The 26,431-nt window shown below is 42.5% G+C and overlaps 1 protein-coding gene across 11 annotated transcripts in view; it reads left to right on the plus strand.

The window, feature by feature from the left end:
- The window catches only part of LRRC56 (leucine rich repeat containing 56), a 133,235-nt gene that overhangs the window by 77,698 nt on the left and 29,106 nt on the right, over window positions 1–26,431 (plus strand). For all 11 annotated transcript variants that reach the window (XM_084630428.1, XM_084630424.1, XM_084630426.1 and 8 more), the window contains 2 exons: window positions 6–93; window positions 6,198–6,258. In XM_084630428.1, coding sequence (XP_084486554.1) covers window positions 6–93; window positions 6,198–6,258 — 149 coding nt within the window. The remainder of the gene's footprint in view (window positions 1–5; window positions 94–6,197; window positions 6,259–26,431) is intronic.

Here is a 26,431-nt window from a genome sequence, read left to right on the forward strand (position 1 = left end):
TACAGAAAGCGCTGACGGGGGTAGATGATCTGCAGCAAGTGAAGGCCCTAGAGATGCGTGTGGACACGAGAGAGAACAGCTTGGGAAACTTTGGTGAGAAAACACTTCATCCTGTACTTAATCTCTTACTCATTTATTTTGGCGTGAAGGAGAAGCATGCTGAACATGAGGGGCTGGTGGCTCAGAAAGCAGTGGAATGTGTGAAATACAGTCTTGTTAGAGATTTTCTTAAAACACAGGCATCAGTCAGCATCTTATCAGCTTTTTACTGTGAAGAGCTGAATAGAACAATAAATATTATATGTAAATGTGATGAGCAATACCAGTTCAATTTCAGCTCCATTCAGTTTGCGCTGCTTGTAGCTGGGCAATAAGATTTAGCTGATTTTGTTTTTCTGGTGTCTCATGCCTGATTTTATGCTGCTAGGATGAATAATGCTGCACACAAAGGAAAACAAATAGGAAAATTCCAGTCTAGATTAATTACCACTATTCCTGGATGTGATGAGTCAACAGTGTTCCCTTGTTGCCAAGAAGGCCAATGGCATTTTGGGATGTATAAGTAGGGGTATCGCCAGCAGATCAAGGGACGTGATTGTTCCCCTCTATTCAACATTGGTGAGGCCTCATCTGGAGTACTGTGTCCAGTTTTGGGCCCCACATTACAAGAAGGATGTGGAAAAATTGGAAAGAGTCCAGCGGAGGGCAACAAAAATGATTAGGGGTCTGGAACACATGACTTATGAGGAGAGGCTGAGGGAACTGGGGATGTTTAGTCTCCAGAAGAGAAGAATGAATGGGGATTAGATAGCTGCTTTCAACTACCTGAAAGGGGGTTCCAAAGAGGATGGCTCTAGACTGTTCTCAGTGGTAGCAGATGACAGAACAAGGAGTAATGGTCTCAAGTTGCAGTGGGGGAGATTTAGGTTGGATATTAGGAAAAACTTTTTCACGACGTGAAATACTGGAATGCGTTACCTAGGGAGGTGGTGGAATCTCCTTCCCTAGAAGTTTTTAAGGTCAGGCTTGACAGAGCCCTGGCTGGGATGATTTAGTCGGGGATCGGTCCTGCTTTGAGCAGGGGGTTGGACTAGATGACCTCCTGAGGTCCCTTCCAACCCTGATATTCTATGATTCTATGATTGTTCAGAGACCTGTGAGCCAACTTCAAAATCACAAACTGCAGTAATCTTGAAGAGCTGCATTCAACACCCATAGTCTTTAAACTAGTGTGTGCAAGGTTTTCTGGTCCATTAAGGCGGCTTTATGCTATTCCAGGTGGACAAAACAGCCTAAACTCATCTTAACTGCCCAGTAGAAGATTTTATTTGTAAATGGAAATCTTCTAGTGGCGATAGGTCCATCCTTTTCGCCCCTGATAGAAGAGATGTCTGGGAGAAAGGGGGTACAGATAGAGGCTTCTGTGTTCCCTGGCCGGTGGAACAGCCCCCTGGGGCAATATGAGATGGGGTGAAAGATAGTGCAATCCTGAGGCTGCTGATCAGATCAGGAGCTGCACAGTTCCAAGCTTTTTTGGCCACCTTTGCCTCCCCATTCATAGTTCTGCAAAATGCTCATCTTAGCCAGATCAGGCGGTCAGTCCCTTTATTCTTCAGTCGATCTGTGACCAGATGCAACAGAACTAATTTTCTCTTGTCCAGCTGTAATCATTGACAAGTCCAGTGACCAAGGTAGATTTGTTATCTCACTGCTATAGAGATTGGAAGATCTCAGCTCATGCTGACCTGGTTTCTTTTGCATAGAGTCAGTCTGTATCTGCGTACGGTACTTAACTATCTCATCCAGTCCTGTTAAAAACGGCACATCTAACTATGTTTGAGAATGGACATGAGAGAGATTCTGTGCGCTCCACAATTTTGATGAATGCTGTCAATACTTGTCACTTATTGGTCTTCTCCCTGTGAATGTCAGTGGGCTCGAGAAAAAGGAAGTAAGGTAGTTTGAGAAAAGTTCTTGTATAGGAAGGTTTACATTGAGCTTGTCAGCGCCCACCCCCCAATTCTTGTTTAGCCCTTTCTTTCAGCAACATGCTGATTCTTATCACAAAAACATCTCCTCCACCATGTTCCAACACAGAAACTATGGTACAGTGGGATGGTCTCGCTCCCTGTACCCAGAGACCAACTCCAGGAAGTGGATGGCACTGGCAGGGTATTTTCACTCAAGGAAGTTGTTCTCACTTGCAGTCCACCAAAGTCTGTGGATGGCCACCTTTAATATGCAAAGGATGATCTTTTGAAGGAAGCCTTTTAATTTAGCAAAGACTTTGAGAAGTAAGGTGGTACGAGAGTTGTGTTGATTTGTCCAGCCATTTTGCACCGTTTTCTTGGATAATTTTGATGCCCAGATCTTTTTATGACATGCACATGATAATTTAGTACATAATTAAACCATCTCCTTTGCAGTTCATAATGCACTCAGATTTCCCTAATGGAGATGATGCATTGCGGGGGCATGCAGGGGCATGTGCCCACCCAGATTTGCTGCTTGGCTTGTATTGAACATGCTCACACAGAGTGAACATGCTCAGCAACCTGCTGAAGCCAGCTGCTCTCACTCTGCCCCTCCACTATCGGCAGGCATTGGTCATCTCCCTAAGGAAATTTCCTTTTGCCTTTCCCATTCTTTTCTTCCCCAAAGCTGAGCTTCCATTCTGCCATATTTTTCCATTGTATATGACAAGCCAGTTACAAGATGTACATCCTCCATGCCTTTTCTGGTTATTTTAATGTGTAGCCCCTTCCATTGCCTGCTTCAGTCTTTATCTCTGCTGTCTGTTCTTCCTCCTATGCTCATGCAAAAAAAAATTATCTGTTTATTAGATCTTCCCAATCATTCTTGCTAGAAAGAAAGAACAAAGAAAACTGTTTATTTACCATCTCACTGTTCTCTTTTCCTCTCTCATGTGTTCCCTTCAGGTCATGGTTCCCTTTCCCTCCTAGTACTGGAATAAATCTGTCACTGTCCAGTCCCTTCCGATAGACTTTTGCTATATAGTGAACTATCTCTGGGTTGCATGCAGACACTGTTTAGTCCAAGTCTACACAGAGAGCTGGCCTTTGGATCCTACAAATCCCATAGCTGTAAGTCGCCAATGACTTTGAGTACTGCAAAATATCAAGCCAATCTGAACTGTAATTTTTCATAAGTAAATTTTTAGCCACTGTCCTTCTGAAAACACCCTGGAAAATGGCAATAGGTGGCTAGTTTGGAAAGTTTGCTACGTGGATTATTCTTAATTTCACTGGTAATTCATTATCTCTCTCCACCTGACAGCTATCTGAGGCTGGTTTTTTTTTCTGTTTGTTTGTTTTTTGGACCTGTGGAACAGGGCCTGGGTTTGTAGGGTTATCCCAAGACAATTTGCCTTTGTGGAAGGGGCAGTGCCACCTAGGCTGCCAGTGAAGGTGCCAGACTCAGTACAAATACCTGCCCAGCCAATTGCACTTGAACCACTTCTCTGCTGAGCAGCTATTGTGGCCTCTGGTAGCTAATCTGAGAGACAGAATAGGCTAAGTAAGCTAGTCCTGCATTCTAAACCTGATTATGACATTGATTTTCTCTGTGGCCTTAATCAGGTCACTTAACCTCACTGCTGTATAAAGTCACCAGGCAGTACATGAAACCCTCCAGTAGCTGAAACCCCGGTAGCCCCAAAATCCATAATTTGCGTGGAGAATTTCCTCTTGAAAATTTAAAGTGTTGTTAGCTATGTACGGACCCCAGCAGAAGCACTCAAGATCCGCATCTCGCAGAGCACAAGGTTAGGGGTGACCTAAAGATCTCCCCTGTTATATAAAATTGGTCAGTTCAGTTCTGGGGAATGGAGGACTTCAATGAATAATCCAGTTGACCTTCTCTCGAGTTGTCAGACCAGCCCTCTGCACAGTGATGTGATCATGGTGGAGAGGAGCTGGTTATATTTCGCAAAGAAAGGGTGTGTGCAAAAGTATTACAAGATAGATCCTTGCAAAAATGCTGTCACGTGGACTATTTTAAAGTAATTATGGGCTTCATGTCAGCAGTTGAAAATTAAGCCCCATTATTGTTTAAGGTTGTTGCTGAAGTCTCTGGTGCTTTATTTTCTATGTGTCTTGTTGAATGGCACGCAAAAAATTGAACTCTCCTGGCAAGTCTCTTTTCAAGGTCCACAGCATTTGGATTTACTTGTGCACTCTTCTTTATCTGCATGTGGTGTTTAGTTTAGAGTAAACATATTTTTTTCTATGGGTTTACCCCTTCAATTTTGATTGCTGACAGATCCGGAGCTGTATTCATGACCAACTTGTAGAAATCCCTGTTTAAAGTAATGTTGGATACATTCATCTAAGACATTACATGGCTTCTCTTCTGCCTATGTGATTTTAATCAAGTTGCCTACAGTGCTGTGCATTCTGTTTCAATTGTTGCCTTTTGGCAGCCATTCTAAGTTGGATCCATTCTTGGATCTATGCGTAACGAGTCAGGATCATTGAAACAATTAGACAGACAATGAACTCTTAACATAAATGAAGCAATTGTATATGTAGTATTAAAACTTAAAGGGAGAGCCTGTAGTATTGGAGAGAGAGGTTGTAAAATGCCCCGTATAGCTTTACAATGCACCATATGGCATCAAACTGATGATGTTTTTCTTATGGTTTGGAGAAAGGGTTCTGTCTGCAAAGTGACTGGAGGTTTGTATTGGGGAATTCTCCCTATCTAGGGGAATTTCCGCTGGTAGAAAACTGGTGGAGGTAGAACCATGCCAGGTCTGTTGCTCAACTCTGCCAGCTTCTGTGTCTGTCACTTAAATAGAACATTTGTTTCTGACCATTAAAAGGGGCTCTAGCATACTGTGTTTTATAAAATATGTCATACAACTACACCATATAGTGAAACCGAGATGCCCATAGACACCATTTGAAAGTCTTTCCTTCATCTACGGTAACTAAAACAAAATACATTGGACTGAATTATAAGATCTATAATTATTCAGAGATTAATAGAGATGGTGGCTGAGATACAGAATTTGTACCTGTATCCAAATTGCTCCAAGGTTTAGAGGAGTTTGGTTTTGTGGTTTTGGTTCAGAACTGCCTCTAGAAATAAGTGAAAAGGAAAATGTTCAAAGGGATGAGAGTGAAAAATTTAAAATAATTAAATAAAGGTTGCTTATGATTATGAAACTTACAAAACCAAGCAGTAAACAATAGATTATATGCAGAAAATACATGAAAGTAGATAACAAAGCAAAGGTAGGATTTTGGGGATCTTGGTCAATGCAATGATAACTAAGGCTACGTTTTAGTCACAAGCATTTTTAGTAAAAGTCATGGACAGGTCATGGGCAGTAAATGTGAGGAGGAGGTGGGCAGTAGCCCAAGACTTCCCCAGCAGCAGCCAGTGAGGCTGGCCCAGGAGATGTCCGAGCTCCTTAGGCAGCCCCCAGGCCAGCCGCACCGGCCACTGCAGAAGTCCCGGAGGTCCCAGAAAGTCACAGAATCCGTGACCTTCGTGACCAACCTGCAGCCTTAGTTATAACATGATTGGCTTGTGACAAATAAGATGGCGCTTTTTGCTGATTGGCTCAAAAATCACAGTTAGAAGAATATACAGTAGGGAGATTTCAGTTCCTTAAATGAAGTATGACTTGGCTGTAAGACACACATACTGCAATTCCATCACCAGTTATTATGCAATAGGTAACAGTGTAGAGAGAGATGTAGAAGAGAGAATCGAGAGCGAACTATAAAAAACACGGGGATATGTTGCACACATGGAGATAATGTAAATCTTTCTTAACTCTTCAGAATAAGTCATTATTAGTCAATAAGGATATAGAATCAGACAAAGCAACACATGATCACCTCCAAGCAAACCTTGTGTTAATGTTTGATCTTGTCGGGAATGATGCCACATGGTGCTTTTCAGAGGGGAGTTTCAAAGGTTGTAACTGTGAAACCACTGCAGCTAACATGCAAGCTTACAATGAGAGGATGCAGAGGCTGGAATGTTGCACAACTGAAATAATGTAATTAACTTTTCAGACATTGTCTAGTGTGTTAGAGGTGGTCGAGATGGGTAAGAAGTGCATCTGAAAAATCTGTGGGCTGCTTGAGCTTGTGAGGTGGGACATATGTTTCCTATGTTCTGTAACCAGTTTTACAAAATGATTCTTTATTCTGATCCTGCAGGTGCTTATCTCCCTAATCTAAGACAACTGAAATTGAACAACAGTTTACTTGTATCTGTGAGGTAAGAAAGAAACCATAATTGGAATAAACATGAGGAATATGACACCTTTCCTTTCCCTGTTTGGGTGGTAAAATGTTCATTTCTGCTGCCTTTATTCCCTGCCATCCCTTAAAAGCAGTGTAGAAAAATTCTATATATGTCCAATAGCCTACAGATTTAGGGCCAGAACCTCAGCTGGTATAAATCAGCATAGCTCCAGTGATATCAATGGTGTTACACTGGTATACCCTAACTGAGAGTCTGGGGTGAAATCCTGGCCTCACTGAAGTCAAAGGGAATTTTGAAGTCGAAGGGACTTCAATGGGGACAGGATTTCACCCCAGCCTGTAGTCAGATGGGTTATTGTGGTGGGGTATATAAGCCCCACACTGGGACTGAAGAGGTTAAGGAGCAAATCTGGCCCAAGGCGACCCTGCCCACCCCACCTTCAGAGCATGCTACATCTGGAGGTGGGGCTTAAAAGGGAGCCAGACAGCTCAGCAAATGCCTGGCAGGGCAGGGAGATAGACCTAACCTGAGAGCTCCTAAAGAAGGATGCTCCAGAAGCCTTTCCCTGGGAAAAAGAGCCTGCCTTCTGAGCCCAGAGGGATGGAACGTTCTGTTACTCATTCTTCACTACCTTGTGTCAAACTATAAGCCTTTGTTGAGAGAGTAGGCGGTAGGAAGTGGCCCAGGGAGGCAGCCTAAATGCATTCCTGAGTGCTAGACATGCTGCCTCTTACAGGGTCCTGAGCTGGGTCCTCCGCTAGGGTCCAGTGGAGTGACAGGGCCAGGGCTGCCCTACCAACCACCCTTGTTATGAAGAGCATGAAAACCCTCACTTCCAAACTCACCCTTGAGGAAGCAAGGGGGGGTAGAGACTTTGAAAACACTGCAACTGGGACTGGATGCCTGCAAGGGGTCAACAGATAGACTGATGTTCCCCCCAGTTGTGAGGGCATGGGACCCAATATCTTCCTTGGAGCCTAATTAGTGACCTGACCAGAGTGTCAAGTCAACACCCAACAAAAGGCAGACCCCAAGGGGCATGAAAATGGCCAGTGAGAGACACTGGAGGCGGGGTGAGTAGATATCTAATATCCTGAACATTAGGCGACACCAGCAGTGAGCACTGCCCATCACAACTTGATGGAGAATGTGGTCTCTCATCCCAGGTCTTCTGTAAGGCCTTGTGTGGGGGGGAGGGGAAGCACAGCTATAGACAAATTGATAAAGTGGCGGATAGACAGCCAACCACTACAGGCCTCCCAACAACAGCAGGAAGAGAACCAGCTATTTCAACAAATGGCCACCCAACAGTAAGCCGCACAACATCAACAGCAACGACAACAGCTCATCAGGGAACTTGAGATGAAACAGCAAGAGCAGCAATAATGCCTGGTCCAGCAAGTGGCAACCCTTTTACAACCATGAGGGGCTAGCAGCTAGGATGCTGAACCACACCCCAGCCCCAAGGCTTCTCATAAAACACACAAAGATAGAACTTCGGGACATCCTGGATGCTTTCCTCTTCAGTTTTGAAAGGGTCACCACAGCAGCTCGATGGCCATCTGTACACTGGGCTATTTTGCTGGCACCTTATCTTACTGGGCCAGCTCAAGCTGTGTATTGGAGCCTCAGCTCTGTGGACAAACAAGACTATGCACAGGTCAAGGCGGCTATTTTAGACATCTTTGATATCAAGGCCGAGACCCACTGACAGCGCTTTCACCAGGAAAAATTTCCACTGGGGACCTGACTTTGTGCAGCAGCCCAGAGATTTAAAGAATATTGTTATTGGTGGCGCTGGTGGCCGAGCAGGTCATGCTGGAGCAATTTTCGGAAATTCTCCTGGCTGGGGGATGGGAGCGGGTGTTGCGGCACAGGCCTGAGACATTGGCCCTCACAGTACAGCTATCAGAAAACTATGGCAGCTGCATGCCCAGCCAGTGAAACACCCAGGCCTGAAGGTGCTCATTAAGATCTACAGACTGTGTAGACTACGGATCTCTCGGCCTGGCAATGGGAGCAAGCTCCGAGGAACCAAATACAAAGCTTAGTCCACTGGATGATCCACAGCTATGGCAAAACCTCAGAAGCCTGGTCTCACTGGGAACAAAGTGCTGAGGAAAACCCAATCCTGAGGGAAGACCCCCCTCAGACACCCAGTTTTCCCTAGGGCAGTCAAGGGACAGGGCAAGTCCCTCGTTCAGAAGTTGTTTTTCACATGGACAGTGAGGACATTTCTGCCAAGACTGCCATGGTTAGCAACTCTGAACAGGCTTGGACAACTAATACCATGGCTAGGAAAAGAGGCCGGATCAAGATATTAGTTCCTGTGTGGGCTAATGGGGTAGAAGTACCAGAACTAATATAACAGCCCCCTGGAGTCAGAGAGGCAGAAGATCCGAGCAAAGGGAGCTCCCGGCAGGAGCTGTGCCCTCCCTGTATTCAGGGGAAGCAGAGGATCTCACACTCCCTAGAAATAAACTTAATGGCGGCAGATGTAATTTTTGTAGCAGTCAGAAAGACAAGACAACCCTGAGCAGGGCGTATGACCAACTTGCCAGTATAAACCGGTGAGATGATAAATACATGGTGGATGAAGCAGTGGCTTTTATTTGAACTCAGGGAGGGGAGACTGTATCAGGTGGCGAAGGACCCCCAAACCAGAGAAGTAAGGAGTACAACTTCTTGTCCTGAAGAAACTCTGCTGCGAAGTACTACACTGGCGCATGCAATACCTTGAGGGAGACAAATGGGGTGAGAGAAGACTCTTAAAAGGGTGGCCCTCAAATTTTATTGTCGGGGTAACAAAAACGGACTATTGCTCATTGTGCCCGGCGTGCCAATGGACAGGGCCCCAAAAGTTCCACCATGGGCGTGCGCATGAACCGCCGGCTGGGGGAGGCTAGTGCCCAGCCTCGCCCCTTCCACCTGAGGCCCTGCCTCGCCCCCTCTGGAGCCCAGAGCTCCAGCAACACAGCCACTGACCCCTGCCCCAGGCTAGTGCCCTCAGCCCCGGAGCGCCTGGAGGGAGGGCTGTTGGCGTCACCTCAGCCCCCCCAACCCCGGAGCATCGGGAGGGCAGGCGGCGTGGCCCCAGCCCCTGGAGTTGGGCTGCAGAGCAGAAGCAGGGGCCGTGGGGCCATGCTTGGCTGTTCGGGGAGGCAGAGCCTTCCCCAGCCTATGATACCCGCCACCCATGAGCTCCACTACTCCCTCTCCTAGTGGTTGGAGTACCCTTTGAGAGGATCAGTATGGACCTGATGGGACCACTGAATAGAGTGCGGCCAGGTACCAGTGCATTCTGGTGATAATGGATTACATCACATGGTGCCCAGAGGCCATCTCCCTTTGCACAACCACTGCGGCTACTATCACCACCAAATCAATGAAGGTTTTTGCACAGGTGGATAATGAAGGAGATATTGACTGACCAGGGGATCAACTTTACTTCAAAGCTAATGGGGGAATTGTGTGACCTCTTGAAAATCAAGGCCTTAAAGACATCAGTCTATCACCCTCAGACAGATGAGCTGGTGGAATGCTTCAGTAAGATGCTGAAAAAGATGCTTAAGAAATTTATGACCTTGGATCCCTGTCATTAGTAGTGGTTGTTCCCACCCTGCCTTTTCCCCATCAGCGAAGTACCACAGGCATCTACGGGGTTCTCCCAATTAAAGAAAAGAAATCTTACTAATAAGCTGAGCAGATTTGATGAGACAGTTATTAAGAGTATGGATGACATGGAGCCCTATGATGTCATTTGTTTGGAGTCAATTTCAGGCACAAAATGCTCATTCAGTCACAAATGTCCTTATAAATAGGGGCTATGAGTCAATAGGAAAACAGTTAAACAAGCAGTACTTAGTATGAAAGGTGAGGAGTTTCATTTTTATGTATTTAGTTTTCCTTGTCCCCTTATTAATTATTAGATACAGTATTTGTGGTTTGAATAAAGCCTGTTTTCATCCTGCCCCATCTTTACCTATTTGTCTGAAATGCTGAAACTACATCACTTCAATCATTTTCATAGCAACCTGCTGTTAAGTCATAAGCATAGGATTACAATTTTGCTGCAGGATTGCATAGGAGGAAAAAATATATGGTGAAAGGAATGATTTTGTTGAAACCATTTTTGCCAATATCCAAGGGAATATGGCAAAGTATATTGCTTTTTGAATTAAACTTGCATTCTAGTTTGCCTCAGTCAGAAAATCCCTTTTTAAACAAAACAGACTTCCCAAAATTTCTTCTCCATGATATTATTTCATAGTAGAGATTTTGTGGAATGTTTGAAGAAAATTGAACAGTGCATAAATGTAATATTAGGGTTCCAAAAATGTGGCATTTTTCAATTCAGGTGTTTTTGTTCTGTTTTTTGCCTGTAATGTTTCAAAACCGGGATGGCCTAGCCACTCAAAATGTGTTTTACTCTATTGCCCTTCACAGGGAATGGTGCCTTTTGCTCCTTTTGGAGAGTTGAGAGGACAAATTAGGTATTAAAGAGGATTAATTGGAAGAGGTTTGGCCTCCCAATTTGTGAGAACAGTTGTGGGCACAGGTGTTTCCAAGCTAGTAGTTTACATCAAGGTGTCACAGATGTACTGCTTTAAAATACCTGGGTGAAAATATGTAAGAGAAACAAACCTCAATAGAAGACTTTGGATTTTGTGCTCATGAAAAGTGCTAGATTGACATTTCTGGATAGCAGTATTTGGCACAAGTATCAATGACCTCTCTGCAGGGCAGTAGAGAATCAGGGGCATTGTCACTCTGGAACTATTAGCAGAAACACAAGTAATTGAAATGAACACTGTGTATTTGCAGGATACACTCTAGTAGGTTGTTTACATATTTGCTGTGAACTCTCTGCTGGGCCTTTGCCTGTTGTTATTTTGTCTTTTGCAATTGTTTGGTATTTACAACTGGTCAAAAAAGCATAGCATTTTTTAGTAAAATGTAAACAAATATTTGCATTTATTTTAAATTTCCCTCAAAGATTTGGTTTATAACCAAAAAAACAAAAATGTTCAGTTTTTAAAAATAATTTTTGATAAAAAGTTTCAGATTTTAAAAACTGAATTTGTCCCCAAACATGAAGTATTTTATCATTGGAAAAAAATGAAAATTTTGCCCAAAATGAATTTTTTTGTTTTGGGCAAAAAGCAACTTTTCTTCAAAAGTTTTGATGAAAATATTTCGACCAGCTCTATCGGTTTTGCATTTAGGCCCCCGTTCAAGAAAGGATTTAAGTATGTCCTTAAGTCCCATTGACTTGAATTGAAGCTTTAGGAGATTTTGCCCTTGTCTCTGTACTTGAGGAATCCAACTCCTGGCATGAAAAGATTTAACAAAATAATTCCTGACACCTGACATTCTTTTGGTCTTGGAAACTAGTGAGAGTTAGTCTTAAATTTAGCAGTAATTTGATCAAATACAATTCAGAACTGTTTTGGCATGGATATCTGCTTTAATATTACCTATGACACTTGCCAGGCTCAGAAGTACCAGTAGAAGCCAGCCCACACCTCTTTTAAATAAGCATGTCTTCTACATGTCAATTAAATGAAATTACAGGGAGTAGGCAAAGGAGGGACTAGAACCTGGCAGCATTCCCAGAGCAGAATTCTGCCAGCTGAGTTAAAAAAAGCAGCTCTGGTAGCCCAACACAGCAGTGGCTTTCAGACATTACTTCCAGTCTCCAGCCTTGGGATAAACTGGGAGTACTTAGGGGCAAAGCCCACACAAGCATAGTGTGTCTACTTGAACTATATTTTTGGGCATCTGTATTGTGTCAGTTTAATACCTGTTATTACAACATCCTAAAATAAGATGCTATCATGGGAGCAGCTATGACTGTGATAATTAATATTGCATAATGGTTTCCATCCTAACCCTCTGTTTTTAGTCACTCATAGTCAAAGAAATTTCACTTTTGGGATTGAAATTTTCCATGCTTGGTCTCTGTCCAAAAGGTGATTTTTTTTTTCTTAAAGAGCAAATAAGAGATTGTATATTTTTGAGTATGAGGACAGTGGGGGAGAAATGCACTTTTCTCATTATAAAAATAATTCCTATTAACTTTTTTGAATAGCCATAAAGCCAGAATTGTTGGGAATAGGAAGCTGAAAACTGGCAGAGGCATTTTTAGAGATAAATTTCAAGCTGTTAAAGATAGACTGGACTACTGTTAGAACAATGAAAATATGGTGAGTATATCATAGAAGTGTAGGGCTGGAAGGGATCTCGAGAAGTCCAGCCCCCAGCACTGAGGCAGGACAAATAAACCTAGACCATCCCTGACAGGTCTTTGTCTCACCTGTTCTTACAAACCTCCAGTGATGGAGATTCCACAACCTCCCTTGGAATTAGAAATTGAACTATCCTTGCAATTAGAATTTTTTTCCAAATATCTAACTAAATCTCCCTTGCTGAAAACTAAGCTCATTCCTTCTTGTCCTACCTTCAGTGGACATGGAGAACAATTGATCACAGTCCTCTTTAATACAATCCTTAGCATTTTGAAGACTGGAATTTTTTTCCCAGATGTTGCACATGTCTCTAATGTGATAGAAAGAATATCAGATTCTATATTGTATGATATGACAAATAGTGTGTGGTCATGTAATTAAAGACTGTATCATAATTCATGCATATGAGGAGGCATGATGCATATTGTCACTTTCCAACTTGTGTGCTTATCCAGGCAACCTTAAATTTCTCTTAATGTAGGTTTTGTCTGGAATTTCCTATTTTTTTAAGATGGAAAATAATAAAAGCACTTTTTAAAATCTGAAAACAAGAAAAGGCCACCTCTGGAAATGAAACCACTTATATTTAGGTGCTTAAATGAGAATTTAGGAACCTACCTGTAGGTACCCATTTATAAAAATCTTGGCATTTAAGTCACCTACCTCACACTGGAGTTAAAGTTGTGTGTGTGATTGTGAGGAAATAGACGTTGGTTATGTAGTATGTTGGAATTGAAAAGGAGTTTGATGTGGAGCTGAGGAATCATTTGAATAAGCTGACATTTCATTGGTATGTCTCGTGAGTTGAGGTTGATTGTTGGCTTGAAAGATGATTTCCTGGAATTTTTATGATTCCAATGGTAGGGAATGTAACTGAGCAGCCTTAGCCATAAGTTAATGAGTTGTCTTTTTTGTGGGGGTAGTTTATAAAGTTTGCATTACTTTGGGATACCTCAGAATGGAAGGCACTATATAACTGCAAACTATTATTATATACCATATAGGTGGTCAATAAGTCCCAGTTTATTTGTCAAATATCTGCATTTTTTCAGTTTCAATGTTTTTCCTACAGACCTCTTTCAAAAATGGAAATACTTTTTGAGAATATAGTATATGATGAAAAGGAATTACTTCAGGTCCTTGTTAATTTGCTAAATTACACTGATTTTATGAGGTTCTCACTTATTACCTCCATCCTTCTCGTATCAGCCAAGAAACTCTAGATTTATGAACTGATAATTAAGGAAGAAACATGGAACCTATTCTGAAGAGTGTGAGTTAAAAGACTCTCTTTCACTGTTTTGTGATGACACGTTACTTGTCTTCCTAATGATTACAGCAAAAAGAACAATATTTCAAAACTAATGAGCTCTCTTCTAGTATGGCTAGCATCCTATATGTTTTATCTAATAGCTTTCATTCTAATTTCAGGGATGAATAGAGAGACTTGTGTAAAATGTTAGACATTTGCCTTCTTGGAAGGCTTTTTTTTAAACTGAAGTAAATTCTCGGTAACTTGTGCCCATAAGTTCATAGCACAAGCAATAGTTAACCAGACTGAAACCTCTGCTCTACCAGCTACTGCCCACTCTCCCATTCAGCTGTAGGGACTGTAGCTCACAAGACAGCTGGGCTTCTCCAGACTTCACTCTTGCAATTCCTTACAATAGAGAAGTAACATCTGCAGCTCAGGAGCTGAAATTAATGTTGCTCCATGTATGTGGTTTCATGGAGACGGGAAAGGTGGGTGCACATCAACGTATTGCTCAGAGGGTGTGGGAGGGAAGTAGGAACAGAGCAAAGATAATGCAGAACTCTGTTATCCAAATACAGATACATTTAAAATGTGTCTGTGCTGCAGTCCGTGTTACATTCAGTTTTGGAGCTGTCCGTGCACAGCTGAATGAGAGGAAAGTCGTGCTGGAGCGCTAGTGTCCAGTAAAAGTTGCAGGGAGACGAGGAGGTGGCAATCCTTAACTAAAGGCTCATTCCTGCAAGGTTCGGAGCACTGCAACTGTTGCCTGCTCTTACACGTTTATCTTAAAGCTTAGCTGCTGGAGGCAAATGATTACATGAGAATCTCCACATTTTTTTTTTAAAGTAAGTCCCTAGCTCTCATGACTGTGTAGAAAAGCCTGAAAATGTCATGTGAATGCACCCTAAAGACTTGGGGTGAAAATCTGGTCCCGTTGACATCAATGAGAATTTTGCCATTGGTTTCAGTTGAGCCAGGATTTCACACTCTGAAACCAGAAGGCAAATAAAAAGAAGCTAAATTTTATTGGTTTTGTATGGTTTTGTTTTTTTAATTTCATGGTGTGCCAGCCAATCTGATGATTTGGGGGTGGGGGAGCCTGACTCATGATTTTTCAGTGCTTGGAATAGACAGTATTCCTCTCTGGCCCCAATCCAGCAAAGAATTTAAGCACATGCTTACTTTTAAATGCGTGAATAGTCCTGCCGACTTCAGTGGAACTACTCATGTACTTAAAGGTAACCATGTGCTTAAGTGCATTGTTGGAGAGAGTCCAGAGTACTCAGTACGTTGCAAGATCAAGTGCTAGCATATCAGTTACAGAAGCTTGAAGTATCAGTACTGTGAAAGTGGGATAGTGCAGTACTGCATAGGGGGATAGAAATCCCACCCAATAAGTGATATTTGGGACAGGTACCTTTGAAATGCGGGGCACCATTCTCCCCAGTCTGGTTTTCTGCCTGTCAACTTTCACCCATATCTTTCATTTCCATTATTCCGGTATTTCCCATTCACCTTTAACTTTTCCATGTTCTGGGATACTACATTTGGTATATAGTTTAGATGCTGTACATACATACAGTAGTCCTTAAGCAATAATTCTCAGTGATGGCTTCAAAATAAATCTGTCTGGATTCTTTTAGAATATGAAAGTTCCAAAATATGAGACAGCAGTGTGCCCTTGTTGCCAAGAAGGCCAATGGCATATTGGGCTGTATTAGTAGGAGCATTGCCAGCAGATTGACGGAAGTGCTTATTCCCCTCTATTCGGCAGTGGTGAGGCCACACCTGGAGTATTGCGTCCAGTTTTGGTCCCCCGACTGCAGAAGGGATGTGGACAAACTGGAGAGAGTCCAGCGGAGGGCAACGAAAATGATTAGGGGGTGGGGCACATGACTTACGAGGAGAGGCTGAGGGAACTGGGATTATTTAGTCTGCAGAAAAGAAGAGTGAGGGGGAATTTGATAGCAGCCTTCAGCTACCTGAAGAGTGGTTCCAAAGAGAATGGAGCTAGGCTGTTCTCAGTGGTGGCAGATGACAGAACAAGAAGCAATGGTCTCAAGTTGCAGTGGGGGAGGTCTAGGTTGGATAATAGGAAACACTATTTCACTAGGAGGGTGATGAAGCACTGGAATGGGAGGTGGTGGAATCTCCATGCTTAGAGGTTTTTAAGGCCCAGCTTGACATAGCCTTGGCTGGGATGATTTAGTTGGTGTTGGTCCTGCTTTGAGCAGGGGATTGGACTAGATGACCTCCTGAGGTCTCTTCCAACCCTAATATTCTATGATTCTGTGAAATTCTAAACTGTTTGGTAAAATCACATTCGTTTGCTCTTTTTATTAAAGATAAATATAATTCTTGACATCTTACTGTTACTATTTATTTACATTGTTGTAGTCTTTGAGAGGTGTGAGTCCTACTGCAGGTAGACAGACTCATGAGCTTTCCTTGGACGAGAGCGCTACAATAGCAGTATGGAAGTTATTTATTTTATTAATTTAGCAGCAAAGATGCAGAGCAACTCAGAACAATGTCACTGCCCCTTTGTGTCTTGTCTTAGTCCACAACTCCAGGGCTTCTCCGTCCTTACAGCCCTCCCCAGCCAAGGCATCTCTGCAGCCAACTCCTGCTTGCTGAAACTCTCCAGCACAGACTCTTTGCCTGACAGGTGCAGCGGACACAGCCCTCTCCCAGGCCCTTCCCCAAATCTGCCTGTCTCCTTGTGATAAACAGCTTCCTAACAGGGTCATCATCATATGATTATGGGCTTGGTCAACTACACTCATTTGTAACCCCGGGTAAGAAATTGTTCAACCCTGGGTCCCATCTTGAGATGCCAGCATCTACACTGCTTAATGTGGGCCCAATCCAACCACCCATATCCCAGACGTTCTAGGGCCCTCCCAAAATGTGGTTGCTCTAGCCTTTTGTTTTGGGTTGAGTGTGGGGAAACTTCACTGTCCACCAAACTTGTCTGTCCTGCACGAGTCCAGTGGGGCTGCATCTACACTGCAGAGCCATAGGGCTTGAACTTCTGGGTCCTGGCTTGACTCAGGCTCAGACCCTCCACCCCCGTGGAGTCCTGGAACCCTGGGTCCAAGCCCTGGGTTAGTGTGATTTGTGTGTAGATGGAAAGGGGGTTAGGCTTGAGTTCGAATCCTGGGCTAACGTTGCAATGTAGAAATACCCTTTGAGAACTTTATTTCAGGGAGTGTTTGAGGTGAAAGGAATATATGTATGTTGAGGAAGAAATAATGCCTGAACGTTGCACTGTTTTGGTTCTCTGTTTTTATGCTCACGCCCAGAACACTCTTATTTTCTCCACTGCTTTCGCTCATGCAAGTCCATAATTTCATAAATATTTTGCCATCCCTGGTCACAGTGTGAATGGGAGGTAGGCTATCTTGCCCTAGATAATTTGAAAAAATGGTTAATTGAATCATTTCTTTCCAGGTGGCTGATATCTCTACTGTGGCAGGACCATCTGGGAACTAGATTCTGGTAGCCCTAGATCCCTGACACCTCAGGGCACCATCTCACTATCTGAACTCTGGGTAATTATTTTAGGTCTTGTCTACACTTGCAGGTTAGAGCGCATTAAATCAGGTCCAGGCGCCATAACTCCTGAAGTGTCCACATTGGCAAGGCACTTCGAGCGCCTGGACTCTGCAGCTGGAGCGCTTCTGGTAATCCACCTCCACAAGAAGCATAGAGCTTGCTGCGCCCCAGCTGGAGCGCCAGGGTGTCAGTATGGACAACGTATTGCATTACTGTACTGTGACTGGCCTCCGGAAATATCCCATAATCCCCTGAAGTCCAGTGGCCACTCTGGTCATTGTTTTGAACTCAGCTGCAGGCCTGCGGATATCCCCTTTCAAAACTTTGTTTCTGACATCCTGCATGCTTATCTGCTCTGGGACACACAGCAAACCTTTACTGTGGAATGCTCCTACTGCAGAGGCAGGCGCGCGTGTGTGTGTGAGAGAGAGAGAGAGAGAGAGGCGAGGGTGGGGGCTGATGTCGGGATTCCCCCTTGCCCCTGCCGCTGTCTGAACTTACAAGGTAGCATGCTGACACACTCAGCCCCCGAAAACACACTGTCTCTCCCCCCACATACACACAACACACTCCCTGTCACACTCCCCACCCCCTCATTTGAAAAGCAGCTGGCAATCTAGTCGGATGCCCATAGAACAAGGGGATTGGGAAATCGGCATCATGTGATGCTGTGACTGCCCCATTAGGCATTGCAAACCCTTCCCAAAGCACCCTGCAGCCACTTGCACGCTGGGACAGCTACCACAATGCACTGCTGTCTGTGGCATTGCAAGAGCTGCTAATGTGGACACGCTCCACAGTCACAAGGAGCACAGTGTGAACACACAGCAGTGCTTTCCCCACTGCTGTCTCCGAGGGCTGGTTCAACTCCCGGCGCTCTACATCTGCAAGTGTAGCCAAGCCCTTAGTAGAGAACCTCCCAGTATGACTAGAGCCTGCTCTCCTAATGAAAAAGTCCTGGATTCCCCTTTCAGCATTTTGTGATCATTCTTCCATGGAAGGGAGGGGAAAGTGTTTTCATCATGGAAAAAGCAGGGAAATCAGCCCCCTCCCAAAACTAATGGATTTCCTGAGACCTACTGGAGGCCAGGGGCACTGGCATAAAATTCTGATCCTGTGTATTAATTCAAGGTCCTCTCACTCTGCCTCTTCCATGTGGCACTGTCTCTGGAGCCCCTCTTTAAATGGGATTCCACAGTGCAGAGTGGCTCAATCAAAAGCATACGTAGTGTGCTTAGGCTGTATCAGCTGTACAGTTGGTTTCCTGTGGGATCAGTTAAGGGCAATGAAGTGAATTTCCCAGCCTGCCCCTTCCTATGTGAAGGGTCTGGGAATAGAGAGATCATGACCTGCCCTTTTGCATACTGAGGGGAGAGACTATCCCCACTCCTGCATTAGTGGCAGGAAGCAAAAACTCTGTATACCCGAACCTCTTCTGGTTCTCACTCTCTGGGTACCCCTTCTCCCTTCCTTTCCTCTTCCATGAAAATGTATAGATGATGACTTCATCATTTCCAAAGAAAATGTTTTAAATGAGCCAATCATTATTGGTTTGGTTTGTTCTTACAAACATTGATAGTTTACAGTAGGTAACTAGTTCAGATAGCCACATTGCAATGTAATAAATGAGTAAATTGAAGGGCCCAGTCTCAGCTGGGCCTGAATCCAGTCTCTAATTTTGCAAGGTGCAGTTTTGCACCTCCAGCAGACAGAAATGGTAGTATCTCACTTGAGTGAGAGAGTGCTTTTGGGGTTAAAACACTAGACTGGGATTCAGAAAATCAAGTTCAATACCTTGATCAGTCACAATGATCTTAGGTGTGTCACTTACTCTCTCTGCACCTTTCTTCCCCATCTGTTAAAAAAAAAATTGTTATAATTCTCCCTTTGCCTGTCTTGTCTATTTAAATTATAAGCTCTTTGGGTCAGGGACTGTCTCTTGCTCTATTTGTTTACAGCATCCACCACAATGGGGCCCTGACCTCAGCTGGGGCCTCTCTGCACTATTGTAGCACAAACAATAATAGTAATAACTAAAGGTTTTGTATCTGGAGACAAGTATTTAGATGCCCAGCTATTACCATTTGCATCTGCAACTTTTCTACCCACCATATTAGTGTTCACTTATGTGAACTTAGGCCTAAGTGATCTTTTTAGTCCGTGATGAAAGAGAATGATTACAGTCAATCTCCGAGGAAACTAGGGTGATCAGATGTCCCTATTTTATAGAGACAGTCCTGACATTTGGGGCTTTTTCTTATATAGGCTCCTATTACCCCCTACCCCCGTCCTGATTTTTCACACTTACTGTCTGGTCACCCTAGAGGAAACCCAAAGACCTGAGAGTTGGGGAGTAATGATAATGCAACTGCTGCTGGTAGAGCTGCCCAACCTTAACCGTCTCCATGACAACAGTGGTCTAAGCAGCCATCAGAAAGGTATATCCTTACAGAAATAGGTCGGAAAACAATCTATAACAATAGTGTAATGAGGGGTTGTGGGTTGTTTTGATTCTTTCCTCAGAAGAGCCCCTTGTCTGCAGCTTTTGTTTTTTCTGAAGCAATAACATTGAATCGAAAATTACGAGCTTGGAATGCCAGGTTGCTGCTGGTTTCAAAAAGGGGGAAATGAAGCAATTTAGATTTATTTGCTTATTGGTAAATGTCATGCAACATGACTAGAGGGTGAAGAGGTGAAGAAGAGATGCAGATAATAATATATATGATCAGTTCTGAGAGTTTGATTTTTGTAAAATATTCAGAATGCAATTGATTTAGTGATTGTCATCTTACATGAGCGCATTGCAGCGCAAAGAGAACCTGTTGCTATTCCAAAAAAAAATCACACGTGCACATATATTTCTTTCCCTGTAGGTCTGTTATTTCTGTTGGACTCAGTGTTTGTGATAGCCATGCCACCATGTGTTGTGATCTTAACAGACTGCACAAGTCAGGCATGGTTGGGATGAGTCAGTACTTGCATAAAAGAAATTAATCAAAGCCTCCATGTAATAGGAAGCGGTGTTGGTAATTCAGGAGCTGGCACAGTTCCCTCTGATTCGCCACCGGTATTCTCTGTGTGGTATCAGATGCTATGGTGCCTATGTAAGTGGTATATTTTAGATGAGACATAAAACAAGGTTCCTCACTACGTGTGGCCATTAAAGATACCGCAGCACTCTTTGTGACACTGGTGTTCAGGCCACATTCCAGTTTGGGTAATTACATTCTTTTCACCTAAATTCACGCGGGAGTTTCATATGGAAAAGGAATTCTTCACTTCCTGCCTTAAAATGTTATGTAGTGCTATGGCACAATGTTAGAACCACCCCAGATATGGCTGGATTTAATTGCTGGAAGAAGTGATCCTTTTTTCGTTTAGATCTGCATGTGTTAATTTTGTTGTTCCCATACTCCTGACTCTCTGTAACGCTTCACAGTTTTTAGTGTGGTATCTGTAATTGGTTGACACTATACCTTAAAAATACACTAAACAAATTGTGGGTAATCAATGTGTTTATACTTTTTTTTAAAATAATGGTAGCCTCTTTTTGGAAGATTGCAAGAACTTAGTGTTTGAATTTTGGAAGTCCTCCTAACATGATTTAGCTCTGGTAATTACCACCTCGTAATAGTAAATGTAAGTAATGGCAGAGTTATTTGCTTCGCTGAGGTGCTGGGATCATGCAATCTGGTTTCTTGGTGGTAGAGAGGGCCAGGATAAAATTTTCAAAAGGTATGTAGGCACCTAAAGATGCAAATAGACAGCTAGTGGGATTTTAAAAGTGCCTTTATGAGTTAGGTCCCTAACTCCTATTGACCTGCTTAGGTGCCTAAATACCTTTGAAAATCTGGCCCCATGCAATTGTATGTTGTGCTCACTATTTTGTACTGTATAAATTGTGTAATTTCTATTGTGCATCAAGGGCTTGATTCTCCAATGCTCTGCAGCTGCTTTGTGCAAACTAGGACACGTTGGGGGCCAAATCAAAAAAATCCAGAAAAAAACCCACTTTTTGGTGAGAAAAACCAACACAATTCAGTTTGGGGTCAAACAAAATGATTTGTTTACCCCATCCCCCACGTTTTTTGTTTCATTTTTTCATTTCAGGTTGTTTTGGAATGTTTTTCACCACCACCCCCTTTTTTTATGTTTAGCTACATTTCTAAATGAACCACTGTGTTGAAACAAAACGTTTTGACCATTTTGAAACTAAACATTCCTAAATGGAAAGTCAAAAAGGCTTGTGACAAGGTATCCCCTGACTCTGAACTAGGGTGACCAGACAGCAAATGTGAAAAATCGGGACGGGGGTGGGGGGGCAATAAGAATATTGAAAAAGATCCTATATAAGAAAAAGATCCAAAAATCGGGACTGTCCCTATAAAATCGGGACATCTGTTCACCCTACTCTGAACTCTGGGGTACAGATGCATGAAAGACCCCCTAAGCTTATATTCTACTCGCTTAGGTTAAAACTTCTCCAAGGCACAAATTCCTTTCCTTGTCCTTGAATGGTATATTGCTGCCACCACCAAGTGATTTACACAAAAATTCAGGGAAGGGTCACTTGGAATCCCTAACCCAAACAATATATCCCCCCAAGCCCCTTCACCCCCTTTCCTGGGGAAGCTTGAGACTAAAATACCAACCAGTTGCCTTAGCAACATGAGCTCCACCAGACCCTTTGTTCTTAGGACACTGAATTCAATCAGGTTCTTAAAAGAAGAACTTTTATTATAAAGAAAAAAGTAAAAGAATCACACCTGCAAAATCAGGATGGAAGGTAACTTTTCAGGGTAATAAAAAGATTTAAAACACAGAGGATTCCCCTCTGGGCTCAGCTTCACAGTTACAAAAACAGGAATGAAACTACCTCTGTAGCATAGGGAAATTCACAAGCCAAAACAAGAGATAACCTAACACATTTCCTTGCCCTACTCACAGTTTCTGTGTTTTTAGATGGATTGTTTCAGGTATATGTTTCAGGAGATATTGTACCTGCTTGGCTTCTTCCATTCAGAGAGGAAACAACACACAGAACAGCAAACAAATCCTCCCCCCCCCCCCACCTAGATTTGAAAGTATCTTCTTTCTTCATTGGTCCTTCTGGTCAGGTGCCAACTAGGTTATTTGAACTGCTTAACCCTTTCCAGGAAGGCAATCCAGTACCGCTGCCAAGGAGGGATTTTATGCTACCCTTCCCCCTATATTCATGACAACTTGTTTCAAAATGGCTGAAACAAATGGCTTTGCATTTTTTTTCTCTCCTGTGGCTGAAACTGTTGGCGCAATTCGATCTGAATTTGTGAATAGTTTAAGTGCACTAAAAAATGCAGTTACTAGCCCCCCAAAAAGTTTCACTCAGCATCAGTCCTTACTCAATCAAATCTCCCATTTGATAAATAATCTGGGGTTAGCGATATAGAAATAAATCCTCCTTACTGTGAAATTCACAAATACACAGGTGTAATAATTAGATGAAGTAAGGTTTCCATCTCTCTCTTTACATTATAGCCGAAGAGCGCAAGTGCCAGTCACAGCCTATTTATGTAGGATTTTTTGTTTGTTTGTTTGTTTCCAAAATTTTTGCATCTTGCAGAATTTTTTAAAATGTTCATTTTAAAGCAGTTAACATACATTGAAAGAAAATCATATCTATTAAAGAAAATTATCTCATTTTGTACCATCTGTACTCTAGCAATGGCTTCAATGGGAATTTTTCCTAACGTCTGGTCTACACTTAATATTTAGGTCAGTATAGCTATGTCTATACGGATGTGAAAAATCTATGCCGACCTAGCCCTCAATGTAGACACAGATATGTCAGATGCAGTTGAATGCTTTAATCGTCCTAGATTTATTGTCATTTGGAAAGGTGGTGTTCCGGCTACCCTGACAGAAAAGTCCCTTCTAATGTGTCTAAACTACGAGATTATGGCTACAGTGGCATAGCTATGAAGGTATAGCCCCCGTAGTGTAGGTGCACCCATAGGTGCAAACTAATCCAGTTGGTTTACTTAAAAATTAACAGGAACATCAGTTTGGAAATCATTGTGCTGCTGCATTGGAGAATTATAGGGAGACATTAAAAATTCATGGAGGGCTTTACATTTTAGCATAGTATGAAACTGCTAGATTTAAACAATCTTGAAAATGAGAGTCTGTTCAGTCATTTTTAAATGGCTCAACATTTTCTGTCTGTTTTAATATCACACCCATCTCTGTGGCATCTAGGTATCTGGTCTCATAGCAATTTATTTTGGTTTTCTGAGAGAACATTTATTTCCAGCTTCCAACAGAACAGAAGTTGAATAGAAATCTAATGACTGGCATCTTTCTTCCTAATTTTTATATGTCCAGTTGTTCTGGTATTTTATTTTTTCCGATTTTTGTGTGTGTTAAAGTTGTTGGAACAAAATGAGGGGTTTTTTTTAAAACACCAGTGATCTGTCTCTACAATTGATATCATGCAATCAAGGCACTTTTACCAAAAATTCTTCCTACTTACTCACAATCAAAGCACTTTTACCAGATATTTTTCCTACTTACTGGTTTCAGAGTAGCAGCCGTGTTAGTCTGTATTTGCAAAAAGAAAAGGAGTACTTGTGGCACCTTGGAGACTAACAAATTTATTTGAGCATAAGCTTTCGTGAGCTACAGCTCACTTCATCGGATGCATTCAGCTGTAGCTCACGAAAGCTTACGCTCAAATAAATTTGTTAGTCTCTAAGGTGCCACAAGTCCTCCTTTTCTTCCTACTTACTCTCTCCAGTATAGAAAGTTTCTGGGGTCTTGATTTTAAAGTGTCAAAACTGTATTAAAGCAAAGTGGAAGCACATCTCTCTTATCTTACCAAACCTCAAATCTGGGATAATGTGAAACAAAGACCCAAAATGAAAAATACAAAGACATTAACCATGCAGTAAATTGAAAATGCTGGGATGTATTCCTTTAGTGTAAATAACTCATTCTGTAACCTTAGCTTTATTAGTCTTTTTTTCCGTTGTACATAATTTTCAACAGTTAAAATGAGGGAATGCCAAATTTCTGTGCAGCATAGATAGCTTTGGGGCTAAAAGAGGAGACAGTTGAGATGCAGTTTTATTTATAGTGTATCTAAATTTTCCTCCATTTGAAAGTTCAGTTGCCAATTCAGAATATGTAATGCTGATGTCAAGATGGCGCATTGCATATTGGGGTGTACAGCCTTTATGGGCACAACTCCGTGGCAAAGGTAGGAGTAGAAACATAATGTAGAAAGAAGTTCCAGGGCTGTATTTGGTTTATGAGCCACATTTGAGCAAATCTGGCTATTTTTAAATTTGTGGAAACTCAGTTAAAGCTGTTAATATTTCATCATTAATACTCGGTTACCTGTTAAAAGACTACCACGGAGATAAAATGACAAGCAATTTTCAAGATCGAAAGGAAATTAACACAAAATTACATGTACCCCACCCACGCATACATATATTCCTGTGTTAGAGAATTTTTATTCTTCATTCCAGGTACATCAGCTTTCATCAAGCTAATTATTCTGCTCTGGGTTTTTTGACAGCAACTGAAAATGAGAACATTTTAAATTAAAGCTATGTTTCAGAGACTTCCCCTTCACAGTACATTATAACTTATTAAATTGAACAAAAACTCTTAGTTAATTAAAACACAATTATGACCCCTTACAAAACCAGTGTATTGATCAGCTCTCCTGATTTCATTTGAAACTACCTTGGTAGGTTCAGTTAATTCAGTTGAGCCTGATTTCATATAAAATGGGATTCTACTCTGATATGCTCTGAATTGGGAAACAAAATATTTGCAGATGGTGCTGCTAGTCTTATGTTGTGATTGCTACAGTGGATGCAATGGTGGCCTAAGAAACCATAATACATGAATATACCACCAAAATGAAGATAGACGTAGCCCTGAAACACAACTTGGAGGGGTTGGTTGTATCCTTACTGGCATCCTCCACTCCTATCTGCTTCAGCAGAGCAATCCTAGCCGAGTAAAAGATGCTCAGAGAGTTCACCCCTATGAAAGACAGACTCCTGGGGTGAAATATAGGCCCTGTTGAAGTTAATGGGAGTTATGCCATCGATTTCAATGAAACTGGGATTTCACCCATGGAGTGTCTCTAGCTGCCTTGTTCGTAGCAAATTTGTCTATGGATTAGCCCAACCATTCTTCCAGATTAAAGCTACCAATGTGCTTGCACGCACTCATCTTTGACTCCAACCCTGAACAGCAAACACTCAAGACAAGTAACTACCAGCAGCAGTGAGATTCAGAGGAGAAAAACAGTTTGAAGAGAAGATGTACAGTCATTACAGCTTCTGGGCCAGATCCTCAGCCTAAGACGTGAATAGGCTGGCTGCTTCAGCAATTGGAATCCCTGGTACTGTAGCCATCTATACACCTATCTGGCCCCAGATTAGGGGACGTGTTGGGGAGAGGGGGTTTGGCCAGCGTGCACTCTTCTCCAGTGATCACAGGCTGCTGCAGCAACTCTTCAGGAGCTGTTGCTGTTGGCTGTAAATTAGAGCAACTCTGAGACTGGAGATGTAAAGGTCCCCAGTGCATAGGGTGCTAGACTGGGAGCCTGGAGACCAGGGTGCTGTTCCCAACTCTTCTACTGACTACTGTGTGTCTGGGCAAGTCATTTCCTTCTCAGTTCTTCAGTTTCCGCATCAATAAAATGGAGAATAATGATACTTTGAGCTCTATAGAAGAAAAGCGCTATACAGTGCTTTTGCCCCTACTCCAAATCTGAATGTTTAAACAAGAAAAACCCATAAAATATTTCTATTAGGAGAAAAACTGACTGTCATCAACACTTGGAAAATAAAGGTTTCCGTTAGTATGAAGGTTGCCTGAAAACCCTATAAAAAACATTCAGCAACAGACACTGGCCTGCAAAGATACCCACCAACTCCACCTTTTTCATTCACAGTGAAATGCGAGTCTGCATTTGTGTGTAAAAAAAAAATGGAAATAGAATTTCACATAACACACCTGTTATTAAACCCAAACCTTGTACAGATGCAGGCTTCCTATTCAATGCATGTGACTTGAGCACACTTGCGTTCCACTGATGTTTTCCACCTGTAAATTTAAAAAT

Source organism: Lepidochelys olivacea, assembly GCF_965140295.1.
Source record: "Lepidochelys olivacea isolate rLepOli2 genome assembly, chromosome: 6".
In the NCBI taxonomy this organism is placed as follows: domain Eukaryota; kingdom Metazoa; phylum Chordata; order Testudines; family Cheloniidae; genus Lepidochelys; species Lepidochelys olivacea.